We start from the raw sequence: 17,457 nt of genomic DNA on the forward strand, positions 1-17,457 counted from the left end.
GAGTATTGATTTCCTATTATGTGATTCAAAGCAGAGCTCTGAATATTGTGCCAGCGTCACAAGAGAAACGGATTCCAGTCAGGGCGCTCGCAACCAGCTTATTATGCATTGTTCCCACACCCTGCTGTTCAGTACAGCCACAGATATGTTGTTGTGTTTTTTTATGGATTACCCATTCAGAATTTAAGCCAAAATGTCAGCGTATTATTGCCATAATATTAAAATGGAAACAGTATTTTTGTCTGGATAACTCACTATTGTGTTTACCGAGCAAAAATGTTGAGACAATGGAAGAGAAGAGAAGAGAAGAGAAGAGAAGAGAAGAGAAGAGAAGAGAAGAGAAGAGAAGAGAAGAGAAGAGAAGAGAAGAGAAGAGAAGAGAAGAGAAGAGAAAAGAATTACCAAATAATGAGGATGGGTACTCTTCTTCATCGTCGTCGTCATCCAAAGAGAGAACAAGCTGTTCTTCAAAAACCTTTAAACAAACCAAGACAAAACCACAAAGGAAGCATGGCTCTTAGGCAAATTCAAGTATCATTTACTTGGAAACAACACAAATACACGCACAACGACCGGCAGCCAACTTAAGAGGAAAATCTATAAACATTTATAGCACACAACAAGACTCACATATACATCTGCATACTCACGTTGTCAACCAGCACATGCTCCTCCGCTCGGATCTCCTTGCTAGCGCCTGTGAAAAATAAAAATATTTAGCCAGAAGTTGATGCATGACACACTTAATACCCTCCTCCTCCTGTCAAGAAGATTGGTGTGGACGGCACGGCATCAGGTCTTCTGGTTATGACTCTTCTCTCCAGGAACGGAAAACTGGCCAATGAGATGTTGTGCTCGTCCAAAGCAGCAGGTCCAAAGGAAGAGCACAAACTCCCTACTGTGAGGCTGTTATTTCGAGAGGATTAATGGACGGCTGCTGAAGTCGGGACAGGGTTAAGGTCAATACTGTGGTACACTTCCTGCTTCCCTTTATGAGTCGATAGTGCCATCTGCCATCTCTATGGTTACCAAAAACAGTGGCTACAGGTTAAGCGAGCGATACGAAACGTGTGTGTGCATGTGCATGAAACAGAGACAAACAGAAAAATAAAAGAGGTAGTGGCAGTATTGTTAAAGATCTGCATGGATCTTACTCTGTGTGTGGCTGCATGCCAGCGTGAGTCACCCCACACTAAAAGAAACACAATCTGCCCCCTTAAGTTTTCCCTGTATTCTCTGAGGAAGAATAAACACACGTGGAAAGGAGAGTGTGGCTGTGTATGCTGTCTGTTGGAAGTGTTTTCTTAGTCTTTTTGGGCTGTATGTGATGGATGTCAGGGAGTACAAATGTTTGCTCAAGTGAATCTGTGGTGGTTTGTTTTCCACCGCTCTTCAGTAAAATCTCCACTTACATACCGCCACACACAGGCAGAGCAAATATGAGCTGTCTGTGCATGCAGAGGCCCAGTATGATAGGCTGCAACTAAAGATTAGTTTTATTATTTGACATGTTTATCATTATTTTTTGGGTTATTTTAAAAATAAGTCTCCAATGTGTCAAAAAAAAGTAAAATTCAAATGTTTTGTCTCACCAATAGTCCAAAATCCACAGATATTAAATACAAAGTGATATAAAACAGAGAAAGGAAGCATTTGAGAAGCTGACAACCAGCAAAGCTTTGGCATTTTTGCTTCACAAATGATTTAAATGATTGATTTGTTAGCAAAATTGTTCATTCATTTTCAGTCATATATTATTAACTAATCATTTTAGCACTACACAATACTACATCTATGACTTTTTGTGCACTTACATCACTCTGTATGCATGTATGTAATTGTGTGTTTGTGTGTGTGTGTGTGTGTGTGTGTGTGTGTGTGTGTGTGTGTGTGTGTGTGTGTGTGTGTGTGTGTGTGTATGATGTTTTTGTTCTCCTAGGTCGGGTTACACAGCTGAAACCTCCATGTGACAGGTAATGTGTGGCACATACAGGAGAACACGAATAACACATGTTTGTCTTGAGCTCATCCCTCTCTCGTGATTGTGTAATGTGGAGAAAAAGACTCTTACAGTAAGAAAGAGAGGGAAGTAAGTAATTACAGGTTCTTACTAACAATTATTAGTACTTTTTTCCAGGTACTTATTTGCTAGTTCTGTTGTGTTTAACTAGTTCCTCATGCAGGTGGATTACAGATGAAAAGTACCTTGTGAATCATCTGTGACTCATTTGTAACCAAACGTCATTATCAGGTTACTGTAAGCAGGTCTCAGGATGATAAAGGACTACTTAATACTACTTTATACAGAGGTTTAATACTTGATATAGCATAGAGTTCAATTTAAAAGGTCAGCTTACCTTCATCGCTAGGATGCCCTTCATTTTTGTCTCTCTTTTCAACCTCGCTGTCGGCTCTAAGCACAGATATCTGAAACAAAAAGCAGATCTTCCATTAACACAATTACACTGTCAATCATGTAGTTTAAATAATATGATCTAACATTTCAAAAATGTCACACGGGTTCATTCTCTACACGCTAATAGCACAACATCCTGGCCTGTGTGCCTGTTTCAGGTTGGTCATTCATTCCCTCTGACTTACCAGCTGCAAAAGGCTGCAGTGTTTTGTTTACTTGTTAACTTGCTCAACTCTTATCACAATGTCTGATTGCATGTTAAAGAGTGTGAGAGTCAAGGGCTTGCTGTTTGCACAAGCCCGAACAAAACCTGTGGAAAAGGCCTTATCTCGACAGCAACGACACATTACATCATTCACAGAGATGCATGGGAATATTTGTTTTGTGTTTTCTTTCCTTTATTTGGCAGTAGATGTGACAATAACAGACTTTAAAATAAAGGTGTTCTCTCCGTGTTTGCTCTCACCAGTTTGAGGACGCTGTGGTCTCCTAGTCTGTCTCGGAGGAACATGATGCCCTCCTGTGAGCAGCTGCTGGGAGCCTCCTGCACAGTCAGGGTCAATGAGTCCGTCCCAGGACAAAACCTCATCATGCGGGAGCTGTCTGACCAAACGCACCATACACCGGGAATAGGGCCGACTACAGGACCTGGAGGTCTGATAAGGTGAAAGAAAGCGGCACGAGTGAACAAAATTAGAATAAAGATTATCAGATGTGAGGTTAATATTGAGTGAATGAATGCAGACTGAAAGGAGCCTCTTCTATGAATCAGCCTTATCTGAAGTTTTCATTAGTTATCATATGTGAAAATGTTGATATCATTTATATTCACTGACAGGTTCTCAAGCATTATCTGTATTGTTATCACTGCAGGGGGAAATGCAGGATAATGATCAGTGATTAAACACGTTTCAGGTTTTGAAATATGACCTTAGTTGCTACACGTATGACTTATCATACATATAGCAACACTGTGTCCTGATTTCCTTTGCTTGAGTAGCTTTCTGTAGTTGTCTGTTTAACAAAGATGGTTTGTGACTTTAATGTTTTCCTTTGCTAGTTGAGTGGGTTTTTGTGGCATGCGTGTTATTTTCCATATGGAAAATAGCAGATTTATTCAGAAATGGCTCAGAAGTGTTTGATGTTGGCAAATTTGTGGTGGGTTTCCCCGCTCTTATAACAATGTTGAAGCCATGGCAAATCCTCTTTGATGATTTGTGGTTTCTAGCAGCTTATTAATAGAATAAATAGCTATTAGCTTGAACTTTACTTGTGATAAAATAAAAAGGTTCCAGAAAGCCTTTAAACTCCTCAAGTAGGGCAAGAAATTCCCTTTCCAATGGCTCCTGGAAGCAATTAAAGATGTTTGTCTGAGAGAGTAAAAGAGAACATATTAAGTATTACAGTAAAACAGATAAAAATCAAAGCCTTACGCTGCCAGCACCCTGAACATGGCATGTTCTCCATCCTTCTGAGCCAGCTGGAGAGGTGTGTCTCCCTCCTGGTTGGGCAAAGTCAATAACCTTTGACCTCTTGGCTGGTGAATTAAGAAACGGGAGAGATGGACCAAACCCAAGCGCACTGCAAGGTGAAGGAGAGTTTCTTTGGGCTGAAGTTCAACAGCTAAGAGAGAGAGAGAGAGAGAGAGAGAGAGAGAGAGAGAGAGAGAGAGAGAGAGAGAGAGGAAAACAACAAGGGGGAGATTTATAGTCAGAAACGCTGCTGACATAAAATGCAATATTTCCTAAAGGTTTTCCTAAAAATCCTACACTTTTTCCAGGATTTGGGAAAACGTTTTATGCAGGGCAGCGTAAAGCGATTGAACATTCAGCATTTTAGTGTCTCAATCGAGCATACTGGAGTTGAAGGAATAACTGCTGGATAATCTTACAGTTTGCCAACATGTCGCCATGTGGCAAATACTTTCACTTTGAGGTTACTTATGTAAACCTTTCCATCAACCTTCACAGATGTACACAGATCATCTGCTGGCTATGTATGGAATGTATTGTAATAGCATACCATGCAGATGAAGGAATGAAGTACTGGGTTATGAAAGGTCCACGGTATATCAATAATATTACTACCCAGAAAAACAGGATATTTCACTGAGCTAACACCTGCTGTAAAACAGTTGCTGCCTCATGCCTCGTGTGCAGTAGAGTATAAGGGCATATAAACAACAAGTATAAGGGCATATAAATAACCCCAATTCCAATTGTAAATCTTGATGTTTTAACATGCACTCACTAGCTAATATGTTACAGCAGCACCAACAGTAATACAGATCATTGCTTAGCAGTCAGCACAAATCCTGCATACAAAATACACCCTTGTTGTTTTGTAAGCACAGGATCAAATATTCATTAAGAGAGGACCACAGGTACTTTATCTTTGGGCCTTTCCTTTAAGTGTGGGTGACTGGCTAAAGGTTGCCATGGTGCTATCTTTCGGACAGTGAAACAACGTGCAGAAGAATTTAACTCTTATTTTTTCTTTTCCCTCCAATTTGTTGCTGGAGCCCTGAGATAGCTGAAATGCCCCCATCACCTCCACAATGGCATCGTTAATTGTGACCCAGTTTTGGCAGACTGAGGAGAGTGAATACTGAACATACCCTTCATGCAAACAAGAATGTCATTGTCAAATTTGACTAGTGCACTAAAGGACTAGGGGCCGGCAGCTATTTGCATTTGCACCTCGCCTGTGTTTTGCATGGAAATTTGTTTTTTCTAAGAACGGCATGGACATAAATTTACTACTGTCTAATGAGAGGACTGGGATGAACGGGACATGTGCATTTGTTGTGTGCTCTAGTTTGTCTCAGAACTCATTTCCTTTTACAATGCTGAATACAAAACAGTCTAGAGCTGTATAAGCCATCTGTACCGACTACATCAACTCAAACTTTTCACACTCACTTTTCACACTAGGGCACACAATCTCTTACTTTAAATCTGGAAACGCGTAAGTGCTCTTTTTGTGCACACAGTAATACCTTGGCATACTGTTGTTAGTGTTCGACCACAATTTCTTCATAATGAGGAGAGACTTCACTGCTTTGAAATAATGGAACATCATAAATAATAAAATCTGAGGCCAGACGCCAAAAACAACTCTGAGACAGCTGTGGTGTAAAGGTGGAGGAGTGCAGTGAAGAGGAGGATTGTGGGAGTTGATTTAATAGACACGGAGGTCTGCAAGACAACTCTAATCTGAGTGAAGAGGAATAATGGCAGTAATTGCTCCGTCTTTGGAGCACACCGGCCTCTGCCTGCCTGGCTGGCTGGCTGGCTGGCTGGTCCTGCATATCATGTGATGGAGGAGTTGTGCAGTAGAGTCAGATCTCATGTTGGGTTTGAAATCTCTTGAACAGAACAATGATACACAGTAGCCATGATAGAGTAATGATAGTAACCCAAAGGACTATAATATGACTTGTTTGATAAAGAGTTTGTCATCTGACTTACAATAGATTATATTTTATAACATTCCTCTGATGGTATGAGGCTATGAGGATAGTATTGGTTTTATTTTGTCTATCTGTTGAGGTTGTGAGATTTAAATTTAGACCTCAATACACTGGAAACAAATTAATTATCATTAACAATGTTCACATAAACCATATGCATTACCTACAGACTTTCTTTCATTTACTTATATTGGGGTATATAACGCAAGTAATATGGACAACAACTCAACTGTTATTAGCATCAATATTTGACACAGCAAGACATTTTTAGATTTGATGAATATTTATTTAGCCTACATTTTCATACAAGAAAAACATTTCCTCTTTTATGCCAAAGAGTATTTGCTTATAATCAAATGACCCTATTTTATAGCTAGCTAACATTAGCAGCAAATAAATACTGTTGCCATTGACAAGCTAGGTAAGTAGATAGACAGGTCTGATTACCTTCAAATAACACTAGTGTAGAATTCAAATAATTAGTTTGACCCCTTGTATTAGCAAAGATTATGAAAATAACTAGATATCATTACCAAAAAAAGACTAATGTGGGTCACTTTTCACTCACTTTTGGAAGAATGTATGTTTCAAATGACCTTTTGCATGTAAGGATTAAAAAATTCAATAGCAACATGTCTTCCCAGAATCAGTCTCCTGTGACTCTTGACCTCCAGTTTTCTAAGAAATAGTTTCATTGAAAACAGGATGAATATTTCAAAACTTGAGCAAATAAAAGCAACATATTTTAAGAGTTAAGTTGCAAAATATTGTTTGTCTTTTTTTTCCGTGAACCAGAGGTTTAGGAATGTCTGTGAATACAAAACAATGATAACAATAGCTGGGGGGGGGGGGAATACTTTCTACTACTCTCTCTTTCTCTCTTTTGTTTAAGAGTTACATACTTTCTGCTACTTTTCATGTCAGCTGAGCGGAGGGGAATCCCTAACATTTTGACCTTGGTGATCCAGGAAGTAGCGGAACACAAACTGAGACTTATGGAAATTTTTGCTGAACTTGTCAGAGAAACTGAAATGAACCCACGCCGATACAAACCTCCTGAATGTGCTTTTTGGTGTTTGGTTTAAACCGGATTAGTTTCCTGCAACTCAATATGTACATCCATGCCAGAAAATCACATATAATCTGGAGTGGTTACAAAAAGTACTTCTGGCCACAGAAGACTGACCACAGCACGTGACTTACACTCTCACTTCCTACTTCATTACCTTCTCTGGGCTGTTTTTCAGTGTTTTTCCACTGCTGAGGGTAATCCATGTTAGCCATAGCCTGTGTGATCCTCTCATCCAGCTGTTTGACATCTGCTTCATCGCCTGAACTTTGTCTAAGCCGTACATCCTCCTCAATGCGATCTAATGGTCCAGCAGTGAGCTCCTTGTCATCTCCCTGCGCCCACGTGGAAAACCTCTTCAGGACTTCTAGGTAGCTCTGAGGGCCAAGCTGGTCCTTGTTTGCACTCAGGTACTCTGCTGCTTCCTGGGCAATATCCCTGACATATTCAAGAGATGCTTCACCCCTGCACGGCTTGACCTGGTCCTCTGCGTAAAAATAAGTTGCGACAGAGACAACTTCCACAAGGTCATGGCCTATGGGAGAGAAAATGATGATAGAAGGAAGTGAGACGATGACAAGTAAAGAAAGAAATCTGAGTGTTTTTAAAAGGTTGACAGAAGGACTTACCAGGAGCTGTGAAAGACAGAGTCAGTCCATCATCTCCTCTTTTGGCTGCAGTCACATGTGTAAGTCTAGAGCCTTGTAGAACCACATACAACTCTGCGTCTTCTGGAGGGATGGCTTGTAACATTACATGGGCCTCCACCTGTCCCTGCAACCAGAAAAAGAAAAGACAATCATTTAAGCACCTGCACATGGTTCATAATAAAAATAGAGGAGTCTTTAATCGCTCCCTATCCAATATAATTACTCAATTATGATGTTCTAATAGCTCCAATTTAAAGTGAGCATTTGTAAGAGGTCTTTTCTTATCGCCCAGCTCATGAGTTCAGACTAATTTCAGTCAGTTTAAAAAAGTTCACTGTATGTGTTGTAATAGATGGAGGGGTAAAAATGAGGCAGCTGGGAAAAAGAGGAAGAAGGACACCAGTCATTTTCTCACAATGGGAGTCCGTTGCACCCCACCGAGCCTCTACTTCATGATCCACCTTCATAATGAGATTCATTATTTCTGTTACATCACTGGCCTTTTTTACCCTTTATTGACCTCATCTAAGCACTGCTATTTACTGCATCTCCCTGACAACCCCCAACAACTCTCCTCTAAACATGGATAAAAAACACAATATTCTCTCTAAGTGGTCTCTCTATTACTCACATGATTCATTGCATCTGATACATGTCTTTAATATGTAATCATTGATGCAGGGACATCAAGTCATCTGTAAAGTGAATGTGTTTTGTTGTCAACATCAACATTGGAAAGATACAAGTTCTTAGCTAATCCTACTAAGTACTATTATCCTCCCGAGGCTGACCTTTCCAAGAGGGTCTGCTTAAGAGTGTATCTTTCAAGTTCAAGAGGGATTGCATAGTTGGAGTTCCAACATTGTGCAATATCCTTATCTCCAGCTTTCTTGTGGTCAGCTCAGGGGTTTTATCTTGTGATCCATAGGGCTATCCTTAAAGGTAGAGCCAGTGATATTGGAGAAAGATTATTCAATACACTTTTTGTCAAATTCAGCAAACTACTAAATGTCCGTTCTGTGAGTACTGCAAAAAACAAACAAACAAGTCTGTTTCTGTCATGTAATCGGAGCGGGCAGCTGTTTAAAATACACAAGTATACTGCTGTGTGTGTGTTTATGTGTTTTGAACTTATTAACCATATCAATAAACACCAGAATGACTGACTCTGCCTTTAATGTACACTAATTGTTAACACTTTAAGACATCTATCATGTTTAAACTTAGCTCTAGCGCCTACATCGACTTAACTTTATATTTTAGGTACTGCATTTTGTGGCTCATCATTGCATTATTGTCACCCTTAGTTTTAATATCTGTAATATACAACAGACTGAAGCATACACGGTTAACAATTACAGTTAAGATTGTGTATGAATTAAATAAAATCTATGTAATTGTCTTTAACAACACTAGAAGTCAACCATGCCAACGACTCTGTGACGCTGTAATGATCAATGTGGGGGAAAAAATTAATTTCCCTAAGACATTTCATGAGGAAGCAAAAATGTCAACCTGTTGGTGACGCTAGAGGAAAGGTAAAAAGATTATCAGATTTGGGGGATTCCTTCTATGTGGAACATGAATATTTCACCAAAATTTGTGCCAATCCATCCTGTAGAGATATTTCACTGGATCTGTAAAATATATCTCTCTACGTCTTTATTTTTGACTCAGTCTCCCTTTATTTTCTTTGCCCTCTGAACTCTTGGAGCTTTCAAGAGTCACTGTTAAAATCTAAGTCTGTAGTGGTTCAGAGGTAGTGAAGTGACTGACCTCTCGTGTAGGCAGGCTATTGGTTCGGACTGATAAGAGTGACTCAAGCTGCAGTTTCTCAGCTTGTTGTGTGTGCTAAGTGGTTTGCGGCACTACCACTTAGTGCACACTTACCACTGTTAATGCTATCGCTGATTGTTTTTCCACATAACAAAACGATAAGACGTTGGTCTGTGGTTCATGCAGCTTTCCTGATTTCTGAAAAGGGTGGTTAGGTCATTCTGAAAAATGTTTCATTCAGTTGTGACATAACTTACCCTTTTTATTTTTTCAAAAGTAACCATTGACATTTTATTAGTTTTTTGTAGAGATTTGGACACAGATCATGTCCATCATCACAAGAATTATTCCTACTAATCGTCATTGGATGAGTCTTATTATGTCATGTTACATTCAATGATATTTATCCATTCCCTGTCTGTGGTGTGTTATTATGTTTTAATTGTCCTCCAGCTATTGGATCATAAAGGTTTATGAAAGACACTACACGACTACATGTGAACGCTTATTTTTCAATATCTTTTTATTTGGTTTTCACTCCTCCATGGTGGCTGTGGCTCCATCTGCAGATGCCTCACATAATATTGCTTTACAAAGGCACAATTTGATAAGACAGAATTTCATTGATCCTACCTCCGTTTCTGTTGCCTTGGGGAACAGAAAGGAGGATGGTTGGATCATGGTGATAAGACATCAGGCTGATGTGATCTATGGCCTTTTCTCCAGGGCTTCATCATGACCCAGCCTGATCCAGTAACAATGAAATATTCAACACCTTGTGGTTTTACCTCATGCCTCACATATGGGCAGTTCTCAGGTCAGGTATAATGTGTTTAATATTGAACACATTATAGAGAGGTTTATCATATGCAATAGCTGTTTGATATAACTCTATAAAAAGGCAACCATGCTGTGGATTTCATAAATATGACTTAACAACTAGGGGGTGTTTTGTTCAATATTTGTTCTCATTAAAAACACCTAATACACTGTAGGTAAACATGATTTTATAACCTCCACATGCTGTCAGTCCAGAGGTGGAAAACAACAACAGATCTACTGCCTGTTGTCTCCAGGAAACCAGAAGTCATCAGCTCTAGAGCTCTTTGCCGTGATCTCCTGAGTGCAACACATAAGTTGACGTCAGGGGAGCGAGATCTCTTCCACCGCAACAACAAAAACAGCTCCAATAACAGTCACTTCCCTGTAGTGAGAAGATAGCCTGACGTCAGCGGGGTCTGGCATTTACTGTTTAAAATATTTACAAAATATTAGTAGAATTGCAGTATAGTATTTCAGCTGAGAAACAGTCGCATTAAAGGTTCTTCCACATTGTTGCAGTGGATGGATCCTCACATGAATTTACAAAAAAAAAAGGCTTATGTTACAGTCACAATAAATCATTATGACTTAATGGTTTGGCTTTGATCATTTACCAACAGAAGGCTGAGAAAAGGCATATGCTTGGACCATTTTGACCAACTTTGACTTGCTTAGTCGTTTCATAAACATTCACACAAAGTAATACATCAAGCAAATCATTTTTCAAACTCCAAAATGTTTTAAATATTTCCGAGTCACGCAATAATCACAGTGACATTTAGGCTATTCACATCCAAGCTGAAAGAAACTCTCATAGGAATCTTGGATGTGACAGTACTGGAGTGCATTTTCTCATACTCAGCTGAGACACATACCTCTGATTTAATCTGCTGTGCAAATGAGATACTAATAGTCTGCATGTCAGAAAGGATGTCATTAAACTGGCATGGTGCCACACACACACATTTCAAAGACGTATACTCCCCTTGTTACAAAATAATGCCAAAAAATAACTGTATTTTGAGGTAAATGTTTAGTGAAACGAATAAATATGAAAACTCATGTTGATAATCCACATCTATAAAGAAAGAGAGCTGTTGTAATAAGAGCATATGTATGTATTTGTCCAAGCAAGAGAGATATTTTTTGCCTCTTGTATGACTGAGACCAGCAGGGTGAGGTTTTATATTGGTTTGACAGCATAGCAAACATAATCACCACAGCACTTAAAGCTGAAAAAAATCATAAACTCACTGGCTCAAACAGCACTGTGATAAGTAACACTATCAGACCATACTGGCACTTGAACAAATACACTGCAACAAGGATATACTAATATATTTCCATTTATGAGCATGTGTTGAGATACTGGCTGCTCTAAAGAAACAAGCAGCTACAGCAATGCGAGGAACTCAGTGAGGCTGTATATAAGCACAACATTGCTTAAAAAGATAGGGCTGATAATGTTTTATATTTTTCTTACTGTCAACAAACCTCATATGCAGAGCCGACAATGAATTGATTCTACTTACAAGTGCACACATCCAAAGCCTGCTATATCTTATTCATCTGTGTTGTAGTTCTTTCACCACAAAGATTATGGTCACAGTCATTTTTTAAGTAATGACTAAAAAAAACTACTAACAGTGATTACATCTTAAGTCTCTGGAGAGTAGTTCCTTGTAAGGCAGACTCCACTGAGCATGTGTGGGAACATGGTTCTGTTTACAGACGTTTGCTAGTTTGTTCTGCTACACATCACAACCTATTAACTTTGTACTGAATTCCTTTAAGAAATTAACAATGTAGTACAAGTATAAGTACAAAATACAGAAAATTGCCAGACATGCTTCAAAAGCCAAATACTAACGCCAGCATGGCAACACACTCGCAATGACAACATTAACATTTAGTAGATTTACCATGTTCACCATCTTTGTTTAGCTTGTTAGCATGCAAATATTTACTAAATAGCACAAAGTACAGCTCATACTGATTGGACTGTCTAGTTTTGAAGTCCTTAGACATAAATGAAATTGGAAAAAAACTAAAATTTTGATCACTTTGGGGGCCACTAAAGACATTATGATTTATCTTCAAAGCCACTTTGACCTGCTGGCTTTGTCCTCTGGTAACCATGAATGCCTGTGCAACATTTCATGGCAATCCATCCAATAGTTGTTGAGGTATAACAGTCAGTACCAAAGTGGTGGACCTACAAACAAACTGACATCACTGTCCCTGGCAATTAAAATTGAGAAAAGCATGTTTTTTGGTTATTTGTCTCTCTACTACGACTTTGGAGCTCTCATATTTCAGCTTACTCATAATACAAGCACACACACTCCTGTTTTCCTCACACATACACACCTGGATGAACAAATTGCACACAGATCGCTTCGACTCTAGGGCTCAATAAAACCTCCTCAAACACAGGAACTCCCACGCTTGCCGCCTGCACTTTAATGCATCCATTTATCCATTGATCTAGCCTAACGGTATCTGCTGTGGACCTGACACTATGTTGTATGTGTGGAGGTGCACCATAAAACTTTACTAGGCGTGTTACAATAACAGCCTTTATATCACGGCAGTGTGCCGTGGCTCACCCACACAAAGCCCCACATTGAAATCTGGATCTCATTCAGTAGTGAGAGTTACTCCTGTTGAGCTGTGACCTTAGAGGGTGGAGACGCCACTTCCTCTTAATGGAGAGGTGTATGTGTACGTGGTAGAACCGTAATGATTCACATGCCTAGGTTTCAGACTGGTCCTCAATAGCCTCTATGAGTGCAGGAAGGGAAAGGGTTTTGCACGAGCCCCCCTCCCCCCTCTGAAACTGGTGACACAGCAAAACAAGCAGACACTCTGCTTACCAGAAATCTGGCAACGCTTCAGTGACTGGCCCACCCAGGCTTCCACACACACGGGAGAATAGGGGCAAAAGAAAGAGAGATTGAATGGGAAAAGAAAGACACATGGAAGAAATGAATGTAGTAAGGAGTTCTACTATGTCAAAAGAAAAGTTTTGAAATAATAATTCAAACACACCTGCACAGTCTGCACTCAAACATGCTCCCAAAAGAGAAGTGTATTTATATAATTCATATGGGCTGTGTGCACTCCTTACAGTCAAAAGCCTAAAGAAATGGGTAAATTCTATTGTTCGGGTTCCCAAACTCCCCATGGAAGCCATGCTTTCAGAGGGCCTTGTCATTTGGTGAGCAGGCTGTGTAAGGCCTGGCTTCCCCAGGGACTGAAACCCTCCTGGCTTGGGTTTCACCTGCGACACAAGGCTTGCCAGTCAACTGCTGCACAGAGAGGAGACTCAGAACTAAAAGAGAGGAAAGGGATGGCTGGAGGGAAAAACAGAGTGCTCTAATTCTGGTGAGAAAATAAGTGAATTGGGTCTAAATGTGGTAGACTGCTTAAGAGACTTAATGTACGTACCCAACCACACCCTAAAAATACCCAAACAGACCCCTGTACAAGACCACTAACACACAAGAGAAGAAAAACATGCAAGCACTTACATATAAAGGCACTTCTCTTCTGTTCACCTCCATTTTCTCCCCATCCACCAGCAGATGCCTGAAGAGAATAGAGTCATGTCACTACAGTGTTTGGAGAATACAACAGAAGTTACAGTCTGTAACCAGTTGTAAATATACAATCTAAATTGTTATACCATGTAATCATTCGTTTCATTGATTTCTGCCATGATACGGGCTGTTTATACAGTCCAGAGTAGTTAGGACTGTCTCCCAGAGGAAACAGAGATGCTCAAGTGATCACTGATAATGATTTGAGGACAGTAAACAAAACAACTGAGCTGGTTTTCTGCTGAAAGATGGAAGATGGAAACACTTCTATGTATGCCACAGTAGTTACAGTAACTTCAGGCAGGATGCAGCAGGGGAGGAAAAGGTAACTGTATCATCTGCACACACCTGATCCTCTGTGACTTCACTCTCAGCTGTGAATAGTGCATGACTTCAAAGCAGCACAGTGGTGTCAGCATGCTGCGCTTTGTCTAGACACTCATTGATTTCATTAATTGTTTGTTTTTTTCATACCATATACGGTACATAACAACCCAACTTCCTGTGGTGAGCATCTTCCCACTTTAAGATCTTAATTAGAACCTGCAATCAACAATTATTTCGATTAATCTACCTTGCTTATTAATTAAGCGATTCATTATTTGGTCTATAAAAAGTGAAAAATGTCCATCACAATCAGGTTACATCTTGAAATATATTGTTTTGTTCAACCATCAGTCCAAACACCAAACAATATTCAATTTCTGGCTGAAAAATGACTCAACTGACAAAAACCAGGAATCCAAGTATAACCCCTTACTCCACATATAGAACAACAGTAAACCATCACTGATTTTTAGTCACTGAGCTACAACGATCAATCGATCAATAGGAGATTAACTGGGAACTGTTTTGATGATAGAATTATCATTTCAGTCATGTTTTATGCTCAAATGCCAAAAATCTTTAGCATTCAATGCGATGATGTAATGCTTTCTTTGAAGAACATGATGGTAAACTGGATTTTTTTATGGATTTGACTGTTGGTCAGACAAGATAGATAGATGATTTCACTTTAGGCTGCTGGAAACATGACTGATATTAAGATTAATTGACATGAAAGCAATCATTAGTTGCAGCCCTAATGAAAACACTTCTCTAAACATAAGTATAAAATCGATTAATCTACAATCATAATTCTACGAGCGGCTGGAGGCACTATCCTCTGAATCTGGGTTAAACCAAAGATGACTTTAGTATTATTTTATGAAAACAAACCTGTAAAGTGACACAGCAGACAAGACAAATGGGATTCACTGTCTTAACAGCAGGTCCAGTCATATTATACTGTAATACACTGACTAATGTCCTCAGGCTTTGTCTTACAGTAATATCACTATCACGTTTGTGTACTGTAATATTACATCTAAAAGGACATCTTATCAATAGAGGAGTGAAATGCTACAGGCCCAGGCGTCTGTCCCTGTTTTTATATCTTTTCATATCCATGGGGCAACACCATTGTGATGTGGAACTAGAGAGGGTTTGCGTGTCATATTGCAGAATAAACATTGTCCTACGTTTGCAGGTTGCGCCCCACTAGGTCAACAAACGTTAATATTCTGCCATGGTTATGTAAATGTAAGGTTTAACAACATAATCTGAATCAACACATTAAAAAGGATCAAGAATTGTCCTTGGAAACCAAAAATAACCCAGTCAGGTAACCAAAATAACTCGTAAGGTTAAAAGTAGCATCCGTGGTTTGCAAGCCATGTTTAATATTTTAGAGCTTTTTTTTGTAGTCTCTGCTGAATCCGTGTCAGTCATTGTCCTCAGCTTGACTTTACACTCTGACATGTTCAATGAGTAAGAAACCTGACCTGGCTGGTGGCCACGCACTCCAGAACAGAGCGTGAGAAAAGAGATTACACATAACGAGAGAATGCACGCTGTCAAAAAGCATTTGGGAAACTCATTTTGACACCTTCACATGTGATGCAAATATTTTCAGACGTGAGCAAGTTGATCCTGTTGTCCTTTAATTTCTTTTTTTTTTTGTTTAACAGGTGATGCATGATTGAATAATTTAATTCCTCTCACATGATAAGCTGCAATCAGTTTTTGGGTGTTTCAAAGTTTGCTGCTTTCAGTTCCTGGTAATTATGCTTTCACTGGCAATAATATAGGACTACTGTTCATCATCATTTCTCAGAAGAAGATGCTCGATGTGATTGATGGAATGAAATGCTACAGTAAGCAAACAGCACCATTGTCACTATATGATGAAGGCTATTTTATGATCATATAGTAAACATCACAAAAAGATTAGTGCTTGTAAATAAAGCTGCCTTTAAAATAGTTTGTCCCTATCTTAGAGCGTAAACACTAATCTACATCACCTTTTCTTATAACCTAACTAACCATAACTTTAATTAGACTTAAAGGGAAAAGCCTCACTATCAAACCATTGAATGGACTGTGGGATTAAAGTGTGTTCAACATAAGTGAAAACAGGTTTCAGATAATATAGTACACACATTATCCACATTCATGCTTTTCCAACAGGAACAAATGACCTCTATTGCTTTCACTGGGAAGTGAAACAACTGCACATAGTGAAACACAGTCAGTAGGCTAAATGAATCAACTGTTCCAACCTGAGCACAGAAAGAGACTGAAACAACATTATGAGTAGAGGCATTGACGCTGAACAATTCATGCCACGCTTTTTACTGTTTACCTGTGAACGCAACACCATTTATCACACCTCAATTAAATAATGAATACAACTTTAGATGCTCAAAAGTCTCATCATCACTAAAGCTCACTGAACAGAGTTGTTTTCTTTGTTTAAATGCTATTTTAATAAGTTTTCCAGTTGAGAATCAGCTTGCCATTACCTGCTGTCGTCTCTCTCTCTGTCTGTCTCAGCTCTCGCTCCGATCTGTCGTGAACTCAAATATCGCACGACTTTGTATCTTGAGAAACTTTCTCTGTCGCTCGCTATTCCGCAACACTTTTTCCACAACCTTTTATTCTGCATTAACTTACTGCTTTGTCTCACGGCTTCATCCGTCCCCTTCGCTCCGGGAGATAGAGAGTCGGTTGGTGAGTTTGTTTGCAGGTGTCGCCAGAGTTGTTTCTCCTCTCTCTCTCTCTCTCTCTCTGCAGCCTGCTCCTCTGGTCCAGCCCCCTCACACACCGGGCTGCCTGCCGGAGAGCAGCCCCATAGGGAGGCAAGGGGAAGAACACATGCTTAAAATATAAGTGAAAGTTTATTTGGACCTGTAGCATGTCCCATTTGCATCTAATAGTTAGAGTTTATCTCTTTATAGGGTATATTTCCACTGCTTTGTGAGTTGGTTGCTGCATTTATGGTGTTGTAGGGGACAACGGGTTCAGTTGTAACACAGGCCTATTGTAATTATAATTTCACGAGCAAGGAACACATCACCAACGAGATACGTTTTAACAGATTTATTGACAGAATTTGAATGAATTGTGTATTCTTGATGGGGAACGATTCTTGATGCGGAACGATTCTTGATGCGGAACGATTCTTGATACGGTGATTCTTGATGCGGTGTGGGGAGGTCGGACGAAGGATCCGCCGCTGCGCCCGGGCAGTGACGAACCCCCAGGAACCTATAAGAGAGGAGAGAAGAACAGAAGAGAGGGCGGGGGGGAGGGAAACTCGAAAGCGAGAG

At 39.7% G+C, this 17,457-nt stretch overlaps 1 protein-coding gene across 1 annotated transcript in view; it reads right to left on the reverse strand.

Moving 5' to 3' along the window:
- The window catches only part of arhgef28a (Rho guanine nucleotide exchange factor (GEF) 28a), a 39,361-nt gene extending 25,568 nt beyond the window's left edge, over window positions 1–13,793 (reverse strand). The window contains exons 1-8 of the mRNA XM_053339501.1: window positions 13,739–13,793; window positions 7,587–7,731; window positions 7,115–7,492; window positions 3,850–4,039; window positions 2,883–3,072; window positions 2,358–2,427; window positions 651–697; window positions 403–475 (exon numbers count right to left, since the gene is read on the reverse strand). Coding sequence (XP_053195476.1) covers window positions 403–475; window positions 651–697; window positions 2,358–2,427; window positions 2,883–3,072; window positions 3,850–4,039; window positions 7,115–7,492; window positions 7,587–7,731; window positions 13,739–13,771 — 1,126 coding nt within the window. The 5' untranslated portion in view covers window positions 13,772–13,793. The remainder of the gene's footprint in view (window positions 1–402; window positions 476–650; window positions 698–2,357; window positions 2,428–2,882; window positions 3,073–3,849; window positions 4,040–7,114; window positions 7,493–7,586; window positions 7,732–13,738) is intronic.
- Window positions 13,794–17,457: the final 3,664 nt, after the last annotated feature.

The sequence above is a fragment of the Scomber japonicus genome, chromosome 19 (assembly GCF_027409825.1).
Source record: "Scomber japonicus isolate fScoJap1 chromosome 19, fScoJap1.pri, whole genome shotgun sequence".
NCBI lineage: Eukaryota > Metazoa > Chordata > Actinopteri > Scombriformes > Scombridae > Scomber > Scomber japonicus.